Genomic DNA, 24,788 nt, shown 5'->3' on the forward strand with positions numbered 1-24,788 from the left:
CCCATTCTTCCCTCCACCTAGTGCCTGGAAACCACTAATCTGCTTTCTGTCTCTGTGTATTTGCCTATTCTGGATATTTCATATAAATGGATTCATACAATATTTAGCTTTTTTCCTCTGGCTTATTTCAGTTAGCATAATGTTTTCAAGATTCATCCAATGTTGTATCATGCATCAGTACTTCATTCCTTTTCACAGCTGATAATACTCTATTGTATGGCTATACCACATTTTATTTATTCATCTGATGATGGACAGTTTGTTTAATTCCACCTTTTGTCTATTGTGAACGGTGCTGCTTTGAACATTCATATGCAAGTTTTTGTCTGAACACCTGTTTTCAATTTTGGGGGGTATATACCTAGAAGTGGAATTGCTAGGTCATGTGGTATTTCTGTGTTTTAACTTATTGAGGAACCATCAAACAGTTTGTCTCAGTTTACATTCCCTCCAGCAATGTAGGAGGGTTCCAATTTCTCCACATTTTGCCAGCATATTATCTTCTGCTTTTCTTTTTTTTTAAATTATAGTCATCCTAGAAGGTGTGGAGTGGTATCTCATTCTGCTTTTGACTCACGTTTTCCTAACGACTATTGATGTGGAACATTGTTAGCTATTTGTATATATTTGTATATATTCTTCGGAGAAATGTCTATTCAAGTGTTTTGCCTGTTTTTAAATTGTGTTGTTTATATTTTTGTTGTTGAGTTTTAAGAGTTCTTTATACAATCTGGATACTAGACCCTTATTAGATATGTGATTTGCACATATTTTTCCCATTCTATGGGTTTTCATTTCACTCTCTTGATAGTATCCTTCAATTTTTAATGTTGATGAAATCCAATTTATCTCTTTCTTTTGTTGTTTGTGCTTTTGCTGTCTTAGTTAAGAAACCATTGCCAAGTCCAAGGTCATGGAAATTTACCCCATGTTCTCTCCTAAGAGTTTTACAGTTGTAATTCTTATAGTTAGGTCTTTGATCCATTTTGAGATATTTTTGTATGTGGCGTGAGGTGAGGGTTCAACATCATTCTTTCACATGTGGATATCCAGTTGACCCAGCGCTATTTGTAGAAGAAACTATCATCATATCGTTTTATCCATAGTACTCCAGTGTGTTTCTCTAAAATATAGGATGTTTTTTCACATATCCACAGTACTATTATCACACTTAAAAAATGTCAACCACATTTCCTTACTGTCAGCAAATATCTAGACTGTAGATTGTCTCAAAAATTTTAGCAGCATTTAAAAAAAAAAAATCAGTATCCAGATAAGTTGCATCCATTGCAATTTGTTGGTATATCTTTTTAAATGTTTTAAAATCTACAGATTTCCCCTCCATCTCTCTTTATCCTTCTTGATATATATTTGTTGGAGCAAATGGGCCATTTACCCTGTGGAGTTTTTTATTCTAGGTTTTGTCAATTATATCCCCATGATGTAACATGTTCCTCAGTCCTCTGAATTTCCTATAAATTGGTAACTGGAAATAGAGGCTTGATCAGATTTAGTTTCGGGTTTTTGTTTTGTTTAGTTTTTTTGTTTTTGGCAAGACTACTCCTTAAGTGATGTTGTGTTATTCTAATCAAGAAGCAAATCATAACTAGTTCTTTCTTTTTTTTTTTTTTTCATGTTAGCAGCCATTGATCATCAGTGCCTAAATCCACTAGTTTATTAGAGGTTGTGAAATAATGATATTCTAATTATATTATGTCTTCTTCACTTATTAGATGGAATATTTGTTTTTTGTGAAGAGAAGTTTTACCTCTTTTATTATTTAATCACTGTGGTAAAACTTGTATAAGAAAGGCAGTGTAAATTCTTCATTCTTTCCCTTTATCTACCAGTCTCAATATAAGAAGTTGGTTCTTCATTTTCTTCTAACAGTGCCAATTATATTCTTTTTAAGGGGTGTCTTTATTAATGCATTTAGTTCAGCATATTTAATGTGTTTCAAGATATTGCAGTTTTTATTCTTACTGATGCTCAAATTATCCCATCTTTGGCCAGTGAGACCTCTTAAAGTTGATTCCTCAGTCCTTTCTAACATGATATTGTGGTCTTTGATAGCTTCCTGGCTCTCATATATGGTAATTTTACAACTCTTACTGGGTTGGAACGAGATCTATTGTGGCATTTTCAAATTTCCTTACAAAAGCTCCTGATCAGTCTCCACCGGTACTCTGGAGAAGACTGGAGGGTTTCATTACCCTTTGTAAAATCATAAGAAGAAAATCAGAACAGACATTAGAAACTCATTCAGGAAACTCATTTCATGAGTTTTTATTGTTTCAACCAGACATGCAGAAAAAAAAAGGGAACATTATTTCTGCCCAAAGATTTTACAGCCTGGTGGGGTATCTTTTAGGACCTGGTGACATGGTGCTGAGGTTAGGAATGTACGTTTGGACAAAGCCAAAAACATCAATGTGATTTCATTATGGCCCCATTTTAGTTCTGTTTCTAGTGTCAAATCAGAGATTGATTGCTAGTCATTCTAAATTATTGTCATAAAAAGATGACTTTTGTGGCAGACTTTTTGAAGAAGAGGGAGAATGTATGGAAATGGATGTGTTTCTCTAAACCTAGAAAATGAATGTAAAAGCAAATGGATAGCTTTTCCTCTTCTAGTCTCTACTTCTCCATTTAACTAAGGGAGACGTTCATTTTCTGCCTATTTTATAAAGTTGCTGAGTACTGTAATGAGTTTATATTTATAGAGAACTTGGAGCTTTGGGGATGAAAAGTGCTAAATTAGGGCTTATTGTTTATTGAATTTATTTGATATGTCCAGCCTCCTGGGAACCTTTGCTGAAGTTAATTAAAAGCAGATAGTCCTCACTCTGACAGCTTACAGGGCCACTTACAAGCCAATAACATAAACAGTGTGCACTTGAATTGTTCTGACTTGGGATTGCCTAGACAACCACAGCTCTTTCAGACAGGGGAATGATGCTACTTTTATAGGAAAGATGAGTTTGACCGTTGGATAAAAACACAGGGATATTCTCAACTACATCTGTACCACCTAACTGCCCTCATTTAAAACAAATACTTAGAATATGAAGATCTTCCTAGTTTTCCAGCTATAATTTTCAGGTTGGAAAATTAAAAATAATCTTTCCTTTCTTTCATTTTGGGAAAAAATTAAGATAAAACTTTATGTTTTATATATCATTTTATGGTCACTTTTTCTTTGCGGGAATGGCATTCCAAAGCAGCCAGGTGGGACACCTTATGCTTTCTTAACTCACTGGAAGCCGTGAAGTGTAATTATAATAATGGCATGTTTGCTTCCTTTGTCAGTTGGTGATGGAGTTTTGTGGTGCTGGCTCTGTCACTGACCTGATCAAGAACACGAAAGGTAACACGTTGAAGGAAGAGTGGATCGCGTACATCTGCAGGGAGATCTTACGAGTAAGTGACAACACGGGATACCTTGGGAGGTGTTGAACTTTGCACTGACCTTCCACTAATTTGTAAACGTGTTGGAAACCTCCTTAGAGCTTTATTCTGACAGTGATGATGGCAGTGGTAGTGTGTTGTGGTCTGCTATAATGGAAGTGAGAGCCAATCTGAATAGGTGTGTACACTCTCATTTGGAGGGTTAATTGGATGATGTCTCTTAACCTGGGATTCATTTCCTATGGGGTTTCCAATTGGAAATGTGATTTTAGATCACAGAGATCGTGTCCCACTTAGGAAATGGATTGTTTAGGGATATTTTGATCACTCATTTGAGTTTTCCATTTGTGAAAGTTTATAACTAATTTAAGGCTTGTGTGACTTTAGCCATTTTAGTACATATAACCTAGTTTAATTGATTTTACCTTAAAAAAATTCTTTGAGACAATATCTAAAACCAGTCAAGACAGAGGACAAGAATGTGCCCATTTGCCCAGTTTTGCCCACAAATCCCACAATCAAACAATCTAGACAATAGTATCATGTATTTGCTGAGTTCACTTCAGGGAGAAGGAGGTAATTGGTCATATTTTAGTTTGTTCAGATTAGTTTAATTATCTCTTGTTACTAATAAGGAAGCTATTATATGTCCACTGAGCATTCTTACTAGATCTGCTTGGCAGCTATTTATTTATTTATTTATTTACTCTGCCTTCTTAATATAAGGGGACAAAAGGTAAAACAGTTTGCATGATGTGTCCAAGATATGCCTTTGAGAGACAGATTATGTGCTGGGGAAGAAAGGAAAGGAGGGAGGGAGGGAGGGAGGGAGAGAGGGAGGAAGGCATTAAAAAATTATGTTTATCCCTTTAATTCAACCCACATTAGGAAAAGAAACAAATAGAAAATGAAATTTTAAAATGATAACAGTTGTATTAGCATAAAAATTCAAATACTTAAAAATAAATGTACAGAAACATGTGAGTGATTTCTACACTGGAAACTACAAAATATTACAGACAAATTAAAGAAGACATTAATAAATAGAGGTGCATATACTATTTCATGAATTAGAATGCTCAATATTATAATGATGTTATTTCTCCCTAATCTGATCCTTGGCATCATTAAACTGCCTATCAAAATCCTTCTAGGTACATTTGTCGATCTTGACAAGCTGATTTTTAAAACATTGTATGGAAATACAAAAGGCCAAGAATAGCCAAGGCAATTTTGAGGAACAAAGCTGAAGAATTTATGCTGCCAGTTACCAGGACTTATTATAAAGCTGCTAAGTAATTTAAACAGAGTGGTATTGTCACAAGAATAGACAATGACCAATGAAACAGAATGGAGAGTCCATGAACAGACCCACTTCATACGGACACCTGATTTATGACAAAAGCAGTGCTGCAACACATAGGGAAGGGGTCTTTTAATCAGTAAATAGTGCTTGATCAATTGAATATCTATATAAAAACATGAAGCTTATACCTGCTTTATATCATATTTAAAAATTAATTCCAGGTGGATTATGGTTATAAATACAAAAGATATAAAAAATAAAGCTCTTAAGAGAAAATATAGGATAATACCTTCATGGTTTGGAGTAGGCAAAAAGATTTCTCAGAGCACAAAACAAAATTTGAGGGAAAAGCAATGAGGTATGGTTGCTGAACTCCTTCAAATCTGACATGTATCTCCAAGTATTGATGTGCCATTGTGTTAAGTTAATTTGGATTTCTGATGTAGAATTTTACTCATTCAGGAAAGCATGACAGATTATTTAGTCATCCAGACCACCCCATGGGTGCCAAGAATCTACTGAGTCTCCAGGGCTGGTTCTGCCCACTCTGGCTTTCTGCACTCCTGGGTAACCCTACTGGGGATCAGTCATGTGATCTCCAGGGTTCTAAAAGCAGCAAGGTTGTTTCACCCCATGAGTATCTCTCAATAGCTGGTTTTAAAACGTGTGAAAACATGGTTTTCTTCCTTCTTCCAATACGTTCTCCCAAATGATAATACTGGTATTTGAGATATAGTGACTCATTGGAAGGGACATTTGATCACCCAAAGGTCCCTAGCCACAAGAAGTTTCAGAGAAGACCCTTCATGCACTTTATGATCTCATTAAATACAACCTTTGGCTTACTTACGTGCGGTGGTATCTGTTTCCAACCACTTTGATGGTAAAAGAAGGAAATGGATCTTCAGTCCCTCTTTTAAGGATTCATGGAGTGGTAATATGCTGTGAAAACTATACATTTTAATCTGTTTGATGCCTACCTCAAGCCAAATTGACTAGATAAAAAGGTAATTTTATAAGACCCAAACTAGTGCCTCAAACTGTCCTGTCTCATGGTTTATGTTTACTGATATTCCTAAACACAAACATGGATCTTTTGGGGTATTCATATTCTCATGCTGAATTTTCTCAACAAAAGGGGATTCAGATATCTAGTTGTTTTTTTTTTCTTTTTGTTTCAACTTCATCTTTCATACCATGGTTTTGTTATTGTGGAGAAAAAATTAAAACTACAGAAAATCATAAAGAAAAAACAACACTTGGGTATCCAATACCTTGAATTAACAAGTGTTAACATAACATGATTTACTTCAGTACTCCACTTTTAGATTCTCTTAGGTTACAGTTTATCTGAGAAACATGAGACCACCTTAGAACAAGTCTGTAGTTTTTAGAACCCACACCACAAAAAAAACCCAAAATCAGAGTAATTCATGGAGACATAGAACACAATCAGGTTGAGATGTCACTGAATAATTATTTCACATAATGAGCACAAAGTCACAAATATAAAGCACTAAAAATGACAGTAATGAACATTAACAAAGGAAATAGAAATTGCTGTTTTCCTTTTTTAATGTGAGACATTGGCTAAAGCCGATGGGAAATTTCTTGGCTGGTCTGAGTAATACTTTATTGTGCTTAATTCAAATTGTGTAATAACTTTTAACTTTTAAATTCAAAAATTGCACAAAAAAGTGGAGGGTAACTTTTAACTTTTAAATTCAAAAATTGCACAAAAAAGTGGAGGCTTCAGTTAAATCAGATTTCTGTACAGACTCTGTAGATATTACTGTTACCAACTGGCAAATACAGGTGGTCCTCACTATTCACAGTACTGTTAGCTGAAACATGTGCGTGTTGAGACCGTGTCATGGCCTGTGTGGTTCCTTGTTACCCGAGATCAAAGCTGATATGCAAGTGTTTCATTTAACACCGTACCAGGCATTGCAATGACCACCTGTATATTTCAGTTTATATTGATCATTGCCTGAAGTTTAGAACAAACAAACATTGTACTCCATTTAGAATTATGACCACATGAAAGATATAAATAAAATAATGAAAGTATATCTGGGTGAGTTTAAATTTTTTGGATCATTAACATTCAAAATAATTTTTTACATCTGGATTTATATTCCTATTAACCCTTCTCAACTCTCCTTCATTCCAGGGGCTGAGTCACCTGCACCAACATAAAGTGATTCATCGAGATATTAAAGGGCAAAATGTCTTGCTGACTGAAAATGCAGAAGTTAAACTAGGTAAGAACAGAATCCAGTGAGCCTAGGAATTGCAGGAAATGATAGGATTGTTTCAGCTGTTTTTTTTTTTAAATAATGAATGTAAATTTGTCACTGTGGATTTGGAGGTCATTGTACCTAGAATGGAAAGGAAAATGTCTCTTTGGCTATTTAAAAAAACATTTTCTTTGAGGAGTGAATTGGTGTACAATATGGTAAGCAGACCCATGTGCTTAATCGGTGTGTAGAAACAATTGAGTTTGTTTTTTAAGCAAAGACCCTTTAGGTTAGAAGTGAGTGACCTTGGAATGGTTTCCCCTATCTTACAGTTTGTTTATATTGTTGCTGCTATGACAGACAATGATGACATTTTTTTAATTGAAAATATCCACAGACATTCATTATTTAGAAAAATGAATTCCTGCTATATTTCCATATGTTTTAAGTTATATTTACATCGATTTCATTATTATCTAGGGCACCTGTGCAAAATGGATGCTCAATATTCTAGTTCACGTGCATACTAATTATCCCACTTCCATCTGCCAGAGTTATCAGTGAGGGAACCCTTTTCTCTGGTCTATTAGCCCTTCCCACAATAAGTCTGGGATTATCCAGATAAGGTAGAGAATCCCCACATGCATTTGACTACTTGATGTATATGAGTAAGAGCCTAGATTGACAGATACCCTATAGGATATGCAATTTGTCTTCTACAAAAGAATCACTGTCCGTATGATTGTTTATTTTCAAAGAGATTTAAATGTCTCCTATGGTTCTATCCCAAACACTTGCTCTTGCCTTTTTGTTAAAATACACAATTTCCATTTTTTTCTTAGTTAAAATTTGGGCCAAAACTTTCATCTCATGAATATTCCCTGTTAAAACAAAAGCATACATTAGGTAGGGAAAGCAGTTATATATGTACTGACTACATAAGCTATCCTCAGAATATTCACTCATCACTAATTAACAGTTACTTGTTGAGAGAATATTATATGCCAGGTCCTGTACAAAATGCTTTTATGTAGATGATTTCACTTAAACATCAGAGCAACACCATGTGAATCTCATCATCCTCATTTCATGGATTCGGAAAATGAAGCTCAAAGAGGTCGATCTAGTAGCCCTAGGTTGCATCACTAATAAGTGTCAGAAATGAGATGCAAATTTAGGCAGTCTGACTCCAGAAACTTAGCTGTTAACTACTTTCTTTGCATCCTCTAAATACTATCCTTTATAGCCCAAGCTTGCCTTTTATTTAACACCTCTTTTTGGCCGCCCATGGAGCCCTGATGTAACCAGATATAACCCCCTGTGCTTTTGTCATTGGTACACTTTATCCATTTATACCTGCAGTTTAAAAGTATACATTCACTAGAGATTATCATACTAAGTCAGACAGAGAAGGACAAATATCGTATGATATCACTTATATGTGGAATCTAAAAACATGATGCAAATGAACTTATTTGCAAAACAGAAACAGACTCACAGACATAGAAAAAAACTTATGGTTATCAAAGGGGAAAGGTCAGGGGGAGGGATAAATTAGGAGGTTGGGATTAACATACACACACTACTACATATAAAATAGATAATCATCAAGGACCTACTGTATAGCACAAGGAACTCTACTCAGTACTCTGTAATAACCTATATGGGAAAAGAATCTGAAAAAGAATAGATACATGTATATGTATAACTGAATCACTTTGCTGTACACCTGAAACTAACACAACACTGTAAATCAACTATACTTCAATATAAAATAAAAAATTTTTTTAAATATATACATTCACAATAGTGAAAAGGAAGAAGCAACCTGAGTGTGTCCATCAACAGATGAATGGATAAACAAAATGTGGCACCTACATACAATAGACTATTATTTGGTCTTAAAAAGGAAGGAAATTCTGATACATGCTGCAACATGCATTAACCTTGAGGATATTATGTTAGGTGAAATAAGCTAGTCTCCAAAAGACTAGTACTGTATGATTCCACTTATATGATGTATCTGTAGTAGTCAGATCCATAGAGACATAAAGTAGAATGGTGCTTTCTGGGGGCCGGGGGCCCGGTGGGGTGGGGAGGGGAGGAGAAAGAGAAATTAATGTTTAATGGCTGCAGAGTTTCAGTTGAGGAAGATGAAAAAGTTCTGGAGTTGGATGGTGCTTATGGTTGCACAACAATGTGAATGTACTTAATACCACAAAACTGTCCACTATAAAGTGGTTAAAATAGTAAATTTTATGTTATGTGTATTTTACCACAGTCAAAAAAAATACACATTCATTTTATCACTGTGTAAGACCTTAGATGATAGACTTTATTCATTTGTCTTCCCTTAACTAGTGGACTTTGGAGTCAGTGCCCAGCTCGATCGAACAGTGGGCAGGAGGAATACCTTCATCGGGACGCCCTACTGGATGGCTCCAGAAGTTATTGCCTGTGACGAAAACCCAGATGCCACATATGATTTCAAGGTATGACTTCTTACTTCTTCATTACGTTTCGAAGCCTGCCTAACATCTCACCCTGAGACTGATGGAGAATTCTCTCATGGCTTTGGGCTTGTGATTTATATAATCCAAAGGGAAAACTAAAAAACATTACTTGGGTTTAAAATTAGAAGACATCCAAGTGAGAATCTTTGTAATGAACTCATCCATCATATCTGATTGCCTATTTGTAAAAAATGTTTAAACCATTTTCTATATTCTTTTGAACTTCTCTTGCTTCTTATTAGAAAACAGATTTCTATTTTGGTTATAGTTTAGATTTTTGGCAAAGTATATATATTCTGAGAGCTTTTCATGTTAAAAGAAACCAAGATATGAGTTTGTTTTGGGGGGTCATCTTTTTCTGATTAAAAATAATCATATTTACTCATTTCTACATTGCTCAAAGTTTAATTATTAGAGCTTCTTTTCAATAAGAGAGAACCAAATGGGATGTTGGTAGCTACTTTATGATGTTTCTGTAGCCTGTTGCAGTGTTTCATAGAAATTTGATTTGTGGCTTGATACTTTGTACCATAAACTAGAAATTTGCTAGTAAATTCAAAGCAGTGTTTAAGTAGAGTGGTGGAAGTTGTCCCCTTCTCCAAGAAGCCCTCCCCTTTTCCATTCTGTTAGGCAATAATCAAACATAATTTGTGTTTACTGTCCCATTGATAGCTGCAATGTCAGGTGACATTGTTGTCGTGAATTACAGCTGAAAGTTGAGACCTTAAGGTTGGAGGTAAATGGGATGTAGGAACTGTGGGTGTTCAGATTGTCCAGTAGACAGAGAGACACCCTGTGGTCTCTGTGTAGATCACAGGATAACCTTGGGGAAAACCTGATAGTCATTTCATAGGTGAATGGACCTTTTTTTCAATTATTTGAGGTAACATTGGTTTATAACATGTTTCATGTATACAACATTATAATTCAACTTCTGTATATCCTACAGCATGCTCACCACCAGAAGTCTTGTTTCCATCCATCACCATACAATTGATCCCTTTTCCCCATTTTGTGCCCCCTTTCCACTATGGTATCCACCAATCTGTTCTCTGTAACTATGTGTTCGTTTTTGTTTTGTTTGTTCATTTCTTTCTTTTTTTCTTAAATTTTTTCTATTGAAGTATAGTTGATTTACAGTGCTGTGCCAATCCCTACAGCAAAGAGACTCAGTTATACATACATACATATTCTTTTTTATATTCTTTTCCATTATGGTTTATCACAGGTCATGGAATATAGTTCCCTGTGCTATACAGTAGGACCTTATTGTTTATCCATTCTAAATGTAATAGTTTGCATCTACCACCCCCAAACTCCCAGTCCATCCCTCTCCCTCCCCCTCCCCCCACCCTTGGCAACCACAAGTCTGTTCTCTATGTCTAGGAGTCTGTTTCTGTTTTGTAGATAGGTGCATTTGTACCTTATTTTAGGTTCCACATATAAGTGATATCATATGATATTTGTCTTTCTCTTTCTGACTTACTTCACTTAGTATGATAATCTCATGTTGCATCCATGTTGCTGCAAATGGTCTTATTTTGTTCTTTTTTATGACTGAGTAGTATTCCATTGTATATATGTACCACGTCTTTATCCATTCATCTGTTGATGGACATTTAGGTTGTTTCCATGTTTTGGCTATTGTGAACAGTGCTGCTATCAACATAGGGGTACATGTATCTTTTTGGTTTTTTTTTACATCTTTATTGGAGTATAATTGTTTTACAATGGTGTGTTAGTTTCTGCTGTATAACAAAGTGAATCAGAAGCTGGGACGAAGTGAGAGAGTGGCATGGACATATATACACTACCAGATGTAAAATAGATAGCTAGTGGGAAGCAGCTGCATAGCACAGGGAGATGAGCTCCATGCTTTGTGACCACCTAGAGGGGTGGGATAGGGAGAGTGGGAGGGAGACGCAAGAGGGAGGAGATATGGGGATATATGTTTATGTTCATTTATTTCTTATATTCCACATATGAGTGAAATCATACAGTATTTGTTTTTCTCCATTTGACTTATTTCACTTACCATAATAGCCTCAAGGTCCATCCATGTTGTCACAAATGGCAAGAGTTCATCTTTTTATGGCTGAGTAGTATTCCATTGGGGGTATATATATATATATATATATATATATATATATATATATATATATATCTCACATCTTCTTTATCCATTCATCCATTGATGGGCACTTAGGTTATTTCCATACCTTGGCTATTGTAAATATTACTGCAGTGCATATATCTTTTCAAATTAGTGTTTTCATATTCTTTGGATAGATACCCAGAAGTGGAATAGCTGGATCATATGGTAGTTCTAGTCTTAATTTTTTAAGGCTCTCCCTACTGTTTTCCATAGTTACTGCACCAGTTTACACTCTCACCAACAGTGTACAAGGGTTCCCTTTTCTCCTCATACTCTCCAACTCTTTGTTATTTCTTGTTTTTGTTTTTTATAATAGCTGTTCTAACAAATGTGAGGTGATATCTCATTGTGGTTTTGATTTGCAATTCCCTAATAATTAGTGATGTTGAACATCTTTTCACATGTCCGTTGGTCATCTGTATGTCTTCCTTGGAAAAAATATCTATCACCTCCTCTGCCCATTTTTTCAATTAGATTGTTTGGGGGTTTTTTGTTGTTGAGTTGTATGAGTTTTTAATATTTTGGATATTAACCTTTTGTAGGATATATGACTTGCAAATATATTCTTCTATTCAGTAGGTTGCCTTTTTGATTTGTTGATGGTTTCCTTTGCTGTGCAGAAGCTTTTTAGTGTGATGTGGTCCCACTTGTTTATTTTTGCTTTTGTTGCCCTTGACTGAGGAGACATATTCAAAAAGATATTGCTAAGACTGATGTCAAAGAGTGTACCACCTATGTTTTCTTCTAGGAGTTTTATGGTTTCAGGTCTTATATTCAAATCTTTAATCCATTTTAAGTTAATTTTTGTGTACCATGTAAGATGGCAGTCTAGTTTCATTCTTTTGCATGTGGCTGTCCAGTTTTCCCACCACATTTATTGATGAAACTTTCCTTTATCCACTGTATGTTCTTGGCTCCTTTGTCTTAATTAGTTGTCTGTATGTGTGGAGGGCTCTCCGTTCTGTTCCATTGATCTGTGTGTCTGTTTTTATGCCAATACTCTGCAGTTTTGATCACTATAGCTTTGTAGTATAATTTAAAATCAGGGAATATGATACCTCCAGCTTTGTTCTTTTTTCCTCAGGATTGCTTTGGCTTTTCAGGATCTTTTGTGGTTCCATACACATTTTAGAATTTTTTATTCTGTTTCTGTAAAAAATGTCATTGGGATTTTGACAAGGATTGTATTGAATCTGTATATTACTTTAGGTATATGGACTTTTTAACAATGTTAATACCTCCAATCCATGAGCACAGAGTAGTTTCCTATTTCTTTGTGTCTTCTTCAATTTCTTGAAACAATGTCTTATGGTTTTCAGTAACAGTTTTCACCTCCTTGGTTAAATTTATTCCTAGATATTTTATTCTTTTTGTTGCAATTGTAAATGAGATTTTCTTAATTTCTCTTTCTGCTAGTTTGTTAGTGTATAAAAACACAATAGATTTTTGTATATTTATTTTGCAACTTCACTGTATTCGTTTATTATTTCTAACGGTTTCTTTAGTAGTGTCTTTAGGATTTTCTATGAGTAAAATCAATAGAAAACCAATGTCATCTGCAAATAGTGACAGTTTTACTTCTTCCTTTCCAATCTGGATGCATTTTATTTCTTTTTCTTGCCTATCTGCTCTGGCTAGGACTTCCAATACTACGCTGACTAAGAGTGTAAGAGTGGTGAGTGGGCATCCTTGTCTTGTTCCTGATTTTAGAGGGCTAGCTTTCAGGTTTTGACCACTGAGTATATTAGCTGTGGGTTTGTCATAGATGGCCTTTGTTATGTTGAGGTACGTTCCTTCTATATCCATTTTATTGAGAGTTTTTTTTTTTTAACACAAATGGATGTTAAATCTTGTCAAATGTTTTTCCTGCATCTATTGAGATGATCATACGATTTTTATCCTTCAGTTTGTTAATATGGTGTGTCACATTGATTCCAGATGTTGAACCTTCCTTGCATCCCTGGAATAAATCCCACTTGATCCTTTTAATGTGTTGTTGTTTCGGTTTGTTAATACTTTGTTGAGGATTCTTGCATCTATGTTCATCAGAGATATTGGCCTGTAGTTTTCTTTTTTTGTCTGGTTTTGGTATCAGGGTAATGTTGCCCTCGTCAAATGAATTAAGAAGTGTTCTAGCCTCTTCAGTTTTTTGGAAGAGTTTGAGAAGTTTAGGTATGACATCTTCTTTGAATGCTTCATCAGTGAAGCCTCTTGGTCCTGAACTTTTGTTTTGGGGGATGTTTTTGATTACTGTTTCAATCTCCTTACTAGTGATTGGTCTACTCAGATTTTTTATTTCTTCATAATTCAGTCTTGGAAGGGTGTATGCTTCTAAGAATTTATCTGTTTCTTCTGGACTGTCCAATTTGTTGGTGTATAGCTGTTCATAGTAGTCTCATAATTCTTTGTATTTCTATGGTATCTGTTGTAAGAGAAATGAACTTCTCTTTCATTTCTGAAAGAGAAGTTCATTCTGAACATTCTCTTTCATTTCTCTTATTTTCTTCATGAATCTAGCTAAAGGTTTGTCAATTTTATCTTTTCAAGAACATAGGCGCATGGACTTTTCTTTCTTTTTTTTTTTTAACGTTTTTATTGGAGTATAATTGCTTTACAATGGTGTGTTAGTTTCTGCTTTATAACGAAGTGAATCAGTTATACATATACATATATCCCCATATCTCCTCCCTCTTGTGTCTCCCTCCCACCCTCCCTATCCCACCCCTCTAGGTGGTCACAGAGCACCAAGCTGATCTCCCTGTGCTATGTGGCTGCTTCCCACTAGCTATCTGTTTTACATTTGGTAGTGTATCTATGTCCATAGATACACTACCACTCTCTCACTTTGTCCCAGCTTACCCTTCCCCCTCCCCGGGTCCTCAAGTCCATTCTCTAGTAGGTCTGTGTCTTTATTTCCGTCTTGCCTCTAGGTTCCTCATGACCTTTTTTTTTTTTTTTTTTTTTAAGATTCCATATATATGTGTTAGCATATGGTATTTGTTTTCCTCTTTCTGACTTACTTCTCTCTGTAGGTGCATGGACTTTTCACCAAAGTACTTTAATGATCACCTTGAAACACCCTCATCTTACAGCTGTGGAAACTGAGGTCCAAGACTTTTGCAAGTGCACGCCCCGTTAGTGATCTTGTCAGAGACTTGATCCCACATCTCCCACTCTCTGTTTAGAGCTCTTTCCAATATATTACCCTTCCTCGCTCTGATGCAATCCTATATAAATATCCAATTTACCAACAAAACAGCCTCTGAAGAGTATATTTGAAGAATTCCTCTATTAAAGAACATTTTTAGTTCTCCACATGTGGGGTTATTATGGAAATCAGGTCACAAAGATGCAGACATTGCAATGTCTTTGGGACCCAGTGTCTCAGGGCATTGACAAAATTATTTGCTTCTTTGGAGAAATGCAAGCTTGAAGGTCTAAAAACAAAATAATCTCCTGTAAATTTCCTCCTTCTTTCAGAGTTAGTCACTGTAATAACTTGACACCAATCTGTCTGGAAACAGCTGCCAAGTTAAAAATTAATCTCTTGCCAAAATAAATGTCATTTATTTAAACTGCTAATGATAAGCACATTTAAATAATTTGATTTGCAAATCCCTTCAGAGGAGCCACTACAAAATATATGTCCCAGACCAGATATGTGTATCATAATTGGCTATAAGCAATTCTTCAAACTATAGTTATACCTAACAAGTGCTAACTAGTCTACATCTGGGCCACAGATATTTTAGACTGCTTTATAACATACCATGGAGAATCACAGTGTTTCAAACTTTCAACCTTAGCTTAGCCTTTTAAGTATTTTGGCTGGCTGTAGTATATATGGGACTTTTGTTCTGAGGCATAAAATTGATCCCTGTGGGACTTCCCTGGCAGTCCAGTGGTTAATTAAGACTCTGCACTTCAAATGCAGGGGGCGTGGATTCGATCCCTGGTTGGGAAACTAAGATCCCACATGCCACGCGACACGGCCAAAAAAATAAAAAAATATATATAAAAAAATAGATCCCTGTGATGTAGTTGTTTTCAGTAGAGTAACTAGAAGAGGATTTCCTCTGGTGAAGCCAAAGCTTGGAATTAAACTGGTATCTTAAACCTCTTTGTTCAGATTAGGACTAAGAAATACAGTTTGGGGTCAGTGAAAAAATTTTTGAGCCTAATGCATAACCCTAGGTGTGGACAAAGCCTGATGTATGAATAACCACAGGGGGCATCATGCTGCACAGGGTGATTTCAGAGGTGCTGGAAGTCCTTGTGACTATGAAAGTATCCTGAGACATTAATAAGTTGAAGATTAATTTCTGTGCCTTTTATTAAAAAATAAAGAATCCTGATGAGAGAACAGATTCAACTCTATCAGCCATTTTCGACCTTAGTACGAATTAGTTTTTAGGATTGTCGTAAATGTAGGTTGTACAAGAGGAAGAAGAAGTCATGGCAAAAATATGAGCTTCATTGATCACTTGTCCTGGGAGCATGACAAAAGGGTAGATTAGGAAGACCAAGCAGAAAGGAAGATTTGGGGGTTCTTTGAAGATTCATTTTAACTACTTTGTAGTTTTACTGTGGATCAGAGAAGAAGCTCTACTTTAAATAATCTTTCTACTTCTTCTTTGGCATCAGATCCTATACTTTTTTCTGTTCACTATTCTTAGGAATGTAGCCTGTCACCAGGAGACAGCTTGACAATATACTGACTTTCAAAACCCTTTATTCATTCACTCAGCGTGTATTTATTGAATACCCACTATGCAAAAGGAATTAGCCAAGCTCTATCTGTATGGGCAGTTTTCATCTAGAAAGTCCATTTGCGACCCCGTCAAAGTTAAATGGTTTGTTACTGTGTGTTTGGTTGTCCATTTGAGCCAGAGTGTATCCCAGCCTCAGAAACTGATGTCAGCATTTGGGGCTCTCATGTGCTGTAGATACTTTCAACCTAGAGGGCATGTTTAGAATAAAAGATGACTTGAAGCCCACTGGGCTTTGTTAGGTTTTCTATCACAAAAGCCCTTTCTTTAAAATAAAGACAAAATGCAAAAGAGTATAGTTTGGTTTTATTACAAAGATTTGATTATTTCTTCATTATTTATTATTTTATTTGTCTACAGTGTCTTTAGAAACTGTTATAAATTTTTTTTTTAAACTGGAGAAATTCAATAAAATAAGAGCCTCTGTGGAAAGTAGTCTGAAGAGCTCATGGTTTTTTTTGCAATCTGGTTTTGTCTGATAATCTACTGGGCACAGTAAGTAACTGACTGAAAATAACCCCTATCCTAAGGAGGAGTGCCAGAATCTCATTTGCCTGGTGTGTTCACTTTCCCCTAGAGGCCCTTCCTTTCTTGTTTTCAGAAAATCTGTCAAAACACTTCAAGCAAAAGGAAAGGTTTCATTCTCCTGATAAGTATGTGGGGCAATAATGAAAGCTTTCTCATTTAATAATAAGCATTCAAAAGACTTGAAATTAATAAAACTGTTCAAAATTCCTAGGCTGTTTAAATTGCTATTTTTTTTTAACTTGAATTTCATTTCAGTTGGATGGGATTTGGTAAGTATTTTGTAGTCCTATGTATTTATTGCTTTAACAGAACCACTCACTAAAGAAAGTTCTCTGTGGCCAAAAGCCCATTCATAGGAAATTGGCTGAATAAAGACTGGCACATCTGTCCACTGGAATACTACACAGCCATTTGAACAATGAGGTAGTGTATATGTTGAAGTTGGGCAGATCCCAAGATACAGTGTTAGGTACACAAAGCAACTTACAGTATAGTACACATAATAGACTCTTATTCTCCCCTACCCCATGGATAAATGGCATGTGGATGGAGAACTTAAACTTTTTATTTTATGTATCTTTCTGTCCTGTTCTAATTTTTTAAACTGTAAATGGTCATGCTTTCATAGTGGTTTAGTCAAGTAAGAGAAGTACAGTGAAATGGCATAGCCCCTCAACCCCACCACACATCCTCTGGCCTGATCTGTGCTAATGTCATTTGTTATTCACCTAAACTCTGTTTATGAGACTGTGCACACAGGTGCTGTGGACCATTTAAAGTCATAGGTGTCTCCTGCAGGGTTTGGGTCAGTATTGTGCTCTGGCTGTAGATCAAATACTCATTCTCCAGTGTTATGGGTAATTGGCTTTATTCAGGCAGAATGAAAAGAACCCCTGTAGGTAAGAGGCTCGACTGGAGATAAAGTGAGCAACCTGACTAGTCAGGGGAGCATCACCAAGAGGTATGCAGGGCGTCACGTAAGAGGATGATATTCACATCGCAGAATGAGGTTTACCTCTCAAATGAGACCTGGCCTCTGTCTACTGAAATTTCAACAGAGGTCTCATGCCCACGTGGTAAGAAGGAAAGATGATACACACACCGTTATTATTACGAGCGGAAACAAACTTCTATTAAACACATTTCTCATGCTCCATGTTCATACCCACCTACACAGCATTCCTTACTCAGACATATCACCACCTCCTCTGGGCTCCAGGCTGATCCCCAGGTGAAGAGAATAAGCTATTCTTCCAGTATTTTCCCTCTGGTCAGATAACAAATGTAGTTGAACAAGGGACTCTGTGGGAAATGGGATTATGAATAACTACCTGTGCTTGATTATCTTCAGTCACCCTGAACTCACCACCCTGGTTCTGTTTATATATAATGTAGTATATAAGTATACGGCATAGGGAATAAGTCAGCGTTTTGAAGTTGGGCAGGACTGGTTTAAAATGTAGACTTCATCTCCTTGGACTCTATTCCTTCAGGGAAGTTATTTAACCTTTCTGAGTCTCTGTGGGAATAACGATTGTACATTACAACGTTATATTAGAATAAAGTGAGCTAACATATGTAAAGGAATTAATTCAATGCCTATTTGGTAAGTACTCAATATACGATAGTTAATGTTTGTGTTTATGTGTCATGTGAAGGTACTGCCATTTGGAGCCATGTCGACCTAAAAAAACCCCCAGCAATATCATAGGATTTGAACTACCTGTTTGCATTATACACCTCTAAATGTCTGCTTACATTGAGCCAGAATCTGTTTCTCTATAACTTCTATCTCTAGATTAAGGTGCTGCCCTTAGGGACCCATACAATAAATTCAATTTCCTTTTTCCAGCTGGAACATTTCCAAAAAGTGAATAAAGAATAAATTACATGACAAAAGACTAATTTCTGGTCTTGGTAAAATGGCCGATTTCTTGGTCTTGGTAAAACTTGGTAGAATCCACTGCACCGGTTATGCCTGGTATGAAGCTATTGTCTGTCAGCTCTAGACCTTGCTACCCTCTGCTGTGGGATGATGGGGCCAGGATTCAGCTAACCCCATTTCTGCCTGTCCCTCTGGGTAGACTGCAAGGCTGGAGAAGTAAGGACACGCCCTTTCCTGTTTGCTTCCCCTAAGCTTCCTGTTTGCTCCTGCATCATCCCAGCGACTTCTTTTTTTTTTTTTTTTTTTTTGTTTGTTTGTTTGTTTTTGTTTTTAAACATCTTTATTGAAGTATAATTGCTTTACAATGGTGTGCTAGCTTCTGCTTTACAACAAAGTGAATCAGTTACACATATACATATGTTGCCATATCTCTTCCCTCTTGCATCTCCCTCCCTCCCACCCTCCCTATCCCACCCCTCTAGGTGGTCACAAAGCACCGAGCTGATCTCCCTGTGCTATGCGGCTGCTTCCCACTAGTTATCTATTTTACATTTGGTAGTGTATATATGTCCATGACACTCTCTCACCCTGTCACATCTCACCCCTCCCCCTCCCCATATCCTCAAGTCCATTCTCTAGTAGGTCTGTGTCTTTATTCCCATCTTGCCACTAGGTTCTTCATGACCTCTTTTTTTTTTTTTTTTTTTCCCTTAGATTCCATATATATGTGTTAGCATACTGTATTTGTTTTTCTCTTTCTGACTTACTTCACTCTGTATGACAGACTCTAACTCCATCCACCTCATTACAAACACCTCCATTTCATTTCTTTTTATGGCTGAGTAATATTCCATTGTATATATGTGCCACATCTTCTTTATCCATTCATCCGATGATGGACACCTAGGTTGCTTCCATGTCCTGGCTATTGTAAACAGAGCTGCAATGAATATTTTGGTACATGACTCTTTCTGAATTATGGTTTTCTCAGGGTATATGCCCAGTAGTGGGATTGCTGGGTCATATGGTAGTTCTATTTTTAGTTTTTTAAGGAACCTCCATACTGTTCTCCATAGTGGCTGTATCAATTTACATTCCCACCAACAGTGCAAGAGGGTTCCCTTTTCTCCACACCCTCTCCAGCATTTATTGTTTCTAGATTTTTTGATGATGGCCATTCTGACCGGTGTGAGATGATACCTCATTGTAGTTTTGATTTGCATTTCTCTAATGATTAATGATGTTGAGCATTCTTTCATGTGTCTGTTGGCAATCTGTATCTCTTCTTTGGAGAAATGTCTATTTAGGTCTTCTGCCCATTTTTGGATTGGGTTGTTTGTTTTTTTGTTATTGAGCTGCATGAGCTGCTTGTAAATCTTGGAGATTAATCCTTTGTCCGTTGCTTCATTTGCAAATATTTTCTCCCATTCTGAGGGTTGTCTTTTGGTCTTGTTTATGGTTTCCTTTGCTGTGCAAAAGCTTTTAAGTTTCATTAGGTCCCATTTGTTTATTTGTGTTTTTATTTCCATTTCTCTAGGACCTGGATCAAAAAGGATCTTGCTGTGACTTATGTCATACAGTGTTCTGCCTATGTTTTCCTCTAAGAGTTTGATAGTGTCTGGCCTTACACTTAGGTCTTTAATCCATTTTGAGTTTATTTTTGTGTATGTTGTTAGGGAGTGTTCTAATTTCATACTTTTACATGTACCTGTCCAATTTTCCCAGCACCACTTATTGAAGAGGCTGTCTTTTCTCCACTGTATATGCTTGCCTCCTTTATCAAAGATAAGGTGACCATATGTGCGTGGGCTTATCTCTGGGCTTTCTATCCTGTTCCATTGATCTATATTTCTGTTTTTGTGCCAGTACCAAACTGTCTTGATTACTGTAGCTTTGTAATATAGTCTGAAGTCAGGGAGCCTGATTCCTCCAGCTCCATTTTTCGTTCTCAAGATTGCTTTGGCTATTCGGGGTCTTTTGTGTTTCCATACAAATTGTGAAATTTTTTGTTCTAGTTCTGTGAAAAATGCCAGTGGTAGTTTGATAGGGATTGCATTGAATCTGTAGATTGCTTTGGGTAGCAGAGTCATTTTCACAATGTTGATTCTTCCAATCCAAGAACATGGTATATCTCTCCATCTATTTGTATCATGTTTAATTTCTTTCATCAGTGTCCTATAATTTTCTGCATACAGGTCTTTTGTCTCCTTAGGTAGGTTTATTCCTAGGTATTTTATTCTTTTTGTTGCAATGGTAAACGGGAGTGTTTTCTTAATTTCACTTTCAGATTTTTCATCATTAGTATACAGGAATGCAAGAGATTTCTGTGCATTAATTTTGTATCCTGCTACTTTACCAAATTCATTGATTAGCTCTAGTAGTTTTCTGGTAGCATCTTTTGGATTCTCTATGTATAGTATCATGTCATCTGCAAACAGTGACAGCTTTACTTCTTCTTTTCCGATTTGGATTCCTTTTATTTCTTTTTCGTCTCTGATTGCTGTGGCTAACACTTCCAAAACTATGTTGAATAATAGTGGTGAGAGTGGGCAACCTTGTCTTGTTCCTGATCTTAGTGGAAATGGTTTCAGTTTTTCACCATTGAGGACAATGTTGGCTGTGGGTTTGTCATATACGGCCTTTATTATGTTGAGGAAAGTTCCCTCTATGCCTACTTTCTGCAGGACTTTTATCATAAATGGGTGTTGAATTTTGTCGAAAGCTTTCTCTGCATCTATTGAGATGATCATATGGTTTTTCTCCTTCAATTTGTTAATATGATGTATCACGTTGATTGATTTGCGTATATTGAAGAATCCTTGCATTCCTGGAATAAACCCCACTTGATCATGGTGTATGATCCTTTTAATGTGCTGTTGGATTCTGTTTGCTAGTATTTTGTTGAGGATTTTTGCATCTATGTTCATCAGTGATATTGGCCTGTAGTTTTCTTTCTTTGTGACATCTTTGCCTGGTTTTGGTATCAGGGTGATGGTGGCCTCGTAGAATGAGTTGGGGAGTGTTCCTCCCTCTGCAATATTTTGGAAGAGTTTGAGAAGGATAGGTGTTAGCTCTTCTCTAAATGTTTGATAGAATTCGCCTGTGAAGCCATCTGGTCCTGGGCTTTTGTGTGTTGGAAGATTTTTAATCACAGTTTCAATTTCAGTGCTTGTGATTGGTCTGTTCATATTTTCTATTTCTTCCTGGTTCAGTCTCGGCAGGTTGTGCATTTCTAAGAATCTGTCCATTTCTTCCAGGTTGTCCATTTTATTGGCATAGAGTTGCTTGTAGTAATCTCTCATGATCGTTTGTATTTCTGCAGTGTCAGTGGTTACTTCTCCTTTTTCATTTCTAATTCTATTAATTTGAGTCTTCTCCTTTTTTCTCTTGATGAGTCTGGCTAATGGTTTATCAATTTTGTTTATCTTCTCAAAGAACCAGCTTTTAGTTTCATTGATTTTTGCTATTGTTTCCTTCATTTCTTTTTCATTTATTTCTGATCTGATCTTTATGATTTCTTTTCTTCTGCTAGCTTTGGGGTTTTTTTGTTCTTCTTTCTCTAATTGCTTTAGGTGCAAGGTTAGGTTGTTTATTCGAGATGTTTCCTGTTTCTTGATGTAGGCTTGTATTGCTATAAACTTCCCTCTTAGAACTGCTTTTGCTGCATCCCATAGGTTTTGGATCGTCGTGTCTCCATTGTCATTTGTTTCTAGGTATTTTTTGATTTCCCCTTTGATTTCTTCAGTGATCACTTCGTTATTAAGTAGTGTATTGTGTAGCCTCCATGTGTTTGTATTTTTTACAGATCTTTTCCTGTAATTGATATCTAGTCTCATAGCGTTGTGGTCGGAAAAGATACTTGATACGATTTCAATTTTTTTAAATTTACCAAGGCTTGATTTGTGACCCAAGATATGATCTATCCTGGAGAATGTTCCATGAGCACTTGAGAAAAATGTGTATTCTGTTGTTTTTGGGTGGAATGTCCTATAAATATCAATTAAGTCCATCTTGTTTAATGTATCATTTAAAGCTTGTGTTTCCTTATTTATTTTCATTTTGGATGATCTGTCCATTGGTGAAAGTGGGGTGTTAAAGTCCCCTACTATGATTGTGTTACTGTCGATTTCCCCTTTTATGGCTGTTAGTATTTGCCTTATGTATTGAGGTGCTCCTATGTTGGGTGCATAAATATTTACAATTGTTATACCTTCCTCTTGGATCGATCCCTTGATCATTATATAGTGTCCGTCTTTGTCTCTTGTAATTGTCTTTATTTTAAAGTCTATTTTGTCTGATATGAGAATTGCTACTCCAGCTTTCTTTTGATTTCCATTTGCATGGAATATCTTTTTCCATCCCCTCACTTTCAGTCTGTATGTGTCTCTAGGTCTGAAGTGGGTCTCTTGTAGACAGCATATATATGGGTCTTGTTTTTGTATCCATTCAGCCAGTCTGTGTCTTTTGGTGGGAGCATTTAATCCATTTACATTTAAGGTAATTATCGATATGTATGTTCCTATTCCCATTTTCTTAAATGTTTTGGGTTTGTTATTGTAGGTGTTTTCCTTCTCTTGTGTTTCTTGCCTAGAGAAGTTCCTTTAGCATTTCTCGTAAAGCTGGTTTGGTGGTGCTGAACTCTCTCAGCTTTTGCTTGTCTGTAAAGGTTTTAATTTCTCCATCAAATCTGAATGAGATCCTTGCTGGGTAGAGTAATCTTGGTTGTAGGTTTTTCTCCTTCATCACTTTAAGTATATCCTGCCACTCCCTTCTGGCTTGCAGCGTTTCTGCTGAAAGATCAGCTGTTAACCTTATGGGGATGCCCTTGTGTGTTATCTGTTGTTTTTCCCTTGCTGCTTTTAATATGTTTTCTTTATATTTAATTTTTGATAGTTTGATTAATATGTGTCTTGGTGTGTTTCTCCTTGGATTTATCCTGTATGGGACTCTCTGTGCTTCCAGGACTTGATTAACTATTTCCTTTCCCATATTAGGGAAGTTTTCAACTATAATCTCTTCAAATATTTTCTCAGTCCCTTTCTTTTTCTCTTCTTCTTCTGGGACCCCTATAATTCGAATGTTGGTGCGTTTAATGTTGTCCCAGAGGTCTCTGAGACTGTCCTCGGTTCTTTTCATTCTTTTTTCTTTATTCTGGTCTGCAGTAGTTATTTCCACCATTTTATCTTCCAGGTCACTTATCCGTTCTTCTGCCTCAGTTATTCTGCTATTGATCCCATCTAGAGTATTTTTAATTTCATTTATTGTGCTTGTCATCGTTTCTTGGTTCCTCTTTAGTTCTTCTACGTCCTTGTTAAATGTTTCTTGCATTTTGTCTATTCTATTTCCAAGACTTTGGATCATCCTTACTATCATTATTCTGAATTCTTTTTCAGGTAGACTACCTATTTCCTCTTCATTTGTTAGGTCTGGTGTGTTTTGACCCTGCTCCTTCATCTGCTGTGTGTTTTTCTGTCTTCTCATTTTGCTTATCTTACTGTGTTTGGGGTCTCCTTTTCACAGGCTGCAGGTTCGTAGTTCCCGTTGTTTTTGGTATCTGTCCCCAGTGGCTAAGGTTGGTTCAGTGGGTTGTGTAGGTTTCCTGGTGGAGGGAACTAGTGCCTGTGTTCTGGTGGATGAGGCTGGATGTTGTCTTTCTGGTGGGTTCGTCCACGTCTGGTGGTGTGTTTTGGGGTGTCTGTGGCCTTATTATGATTTTAGGCAGCCTCTCTGTTAATGGATGGGGCTGTGTTCCTCTCTTGCTAGTTGTTTGGCATAGGGTGTCCAGCACTGTAGCTTGCTGGTCGTTGAGTGAAGCTGGGTCTTGATGTTGAGATGGAGATCTGTGAGAGATTTTCGCCGTTTGGTATTACGTGGAGCTGGGAGGTCTCTTGTGGACCAGTGTCCTGAAGTTGGCTCTCCCACCTCAGAGGCACAGCCCTGATGCCTGGCTGGAGCACCAAGAGCCTTTCATCCACACGGCTCAG

At 36.6% G+C, this 24,788-nt stretch overlaps 1 protein-coding gene across 1 annotated transcript in view; it reads left to right on the forward strand.

Moving 5' to 3' along the window:
• The window catches only part of TNIK (TRAF2 and NCK interacting kinase), a 410,774-nt gene that overhangs the window by 269,706 nt on the left and 116,280 nt on the right, over positions 1 to 24,788 (forward strand). The window contains exons 5-7 of the mRNA XM_061193436.1: positions 3,310 to 3,420; positions 6,888 to 6,978; positions 9,316 to 9,446. Of these exons, the coding sequence (XP_061049419.1) occupies positions 3,310 to 3,420; positions 6,888 to 6,978; positions 9,316 to 9,446 (333 nt within the window). The remainder of the gene's footprint in view (positions 1 to 3,309; positions 3,421 to 6,887; positions 6,979 to 9,315; positions 9,447 to 24,788) is intronic.

This window comes from Eubalaena glacialis, chromosome 6, assembly GCF_028564815.1.
Source record: "Eubalaena glacialis isolate mEubGla1 chromosome 6, mEubGla1.1.hap2.+ XY, whole genome shotgun sequence".
Taxonomy (NCBI): Eukaryota; Metazoa; Chordata; class Mammalia; order Artiodactyla; family Balaenidae; genus Eubalaena; species Eubalaena glacialis.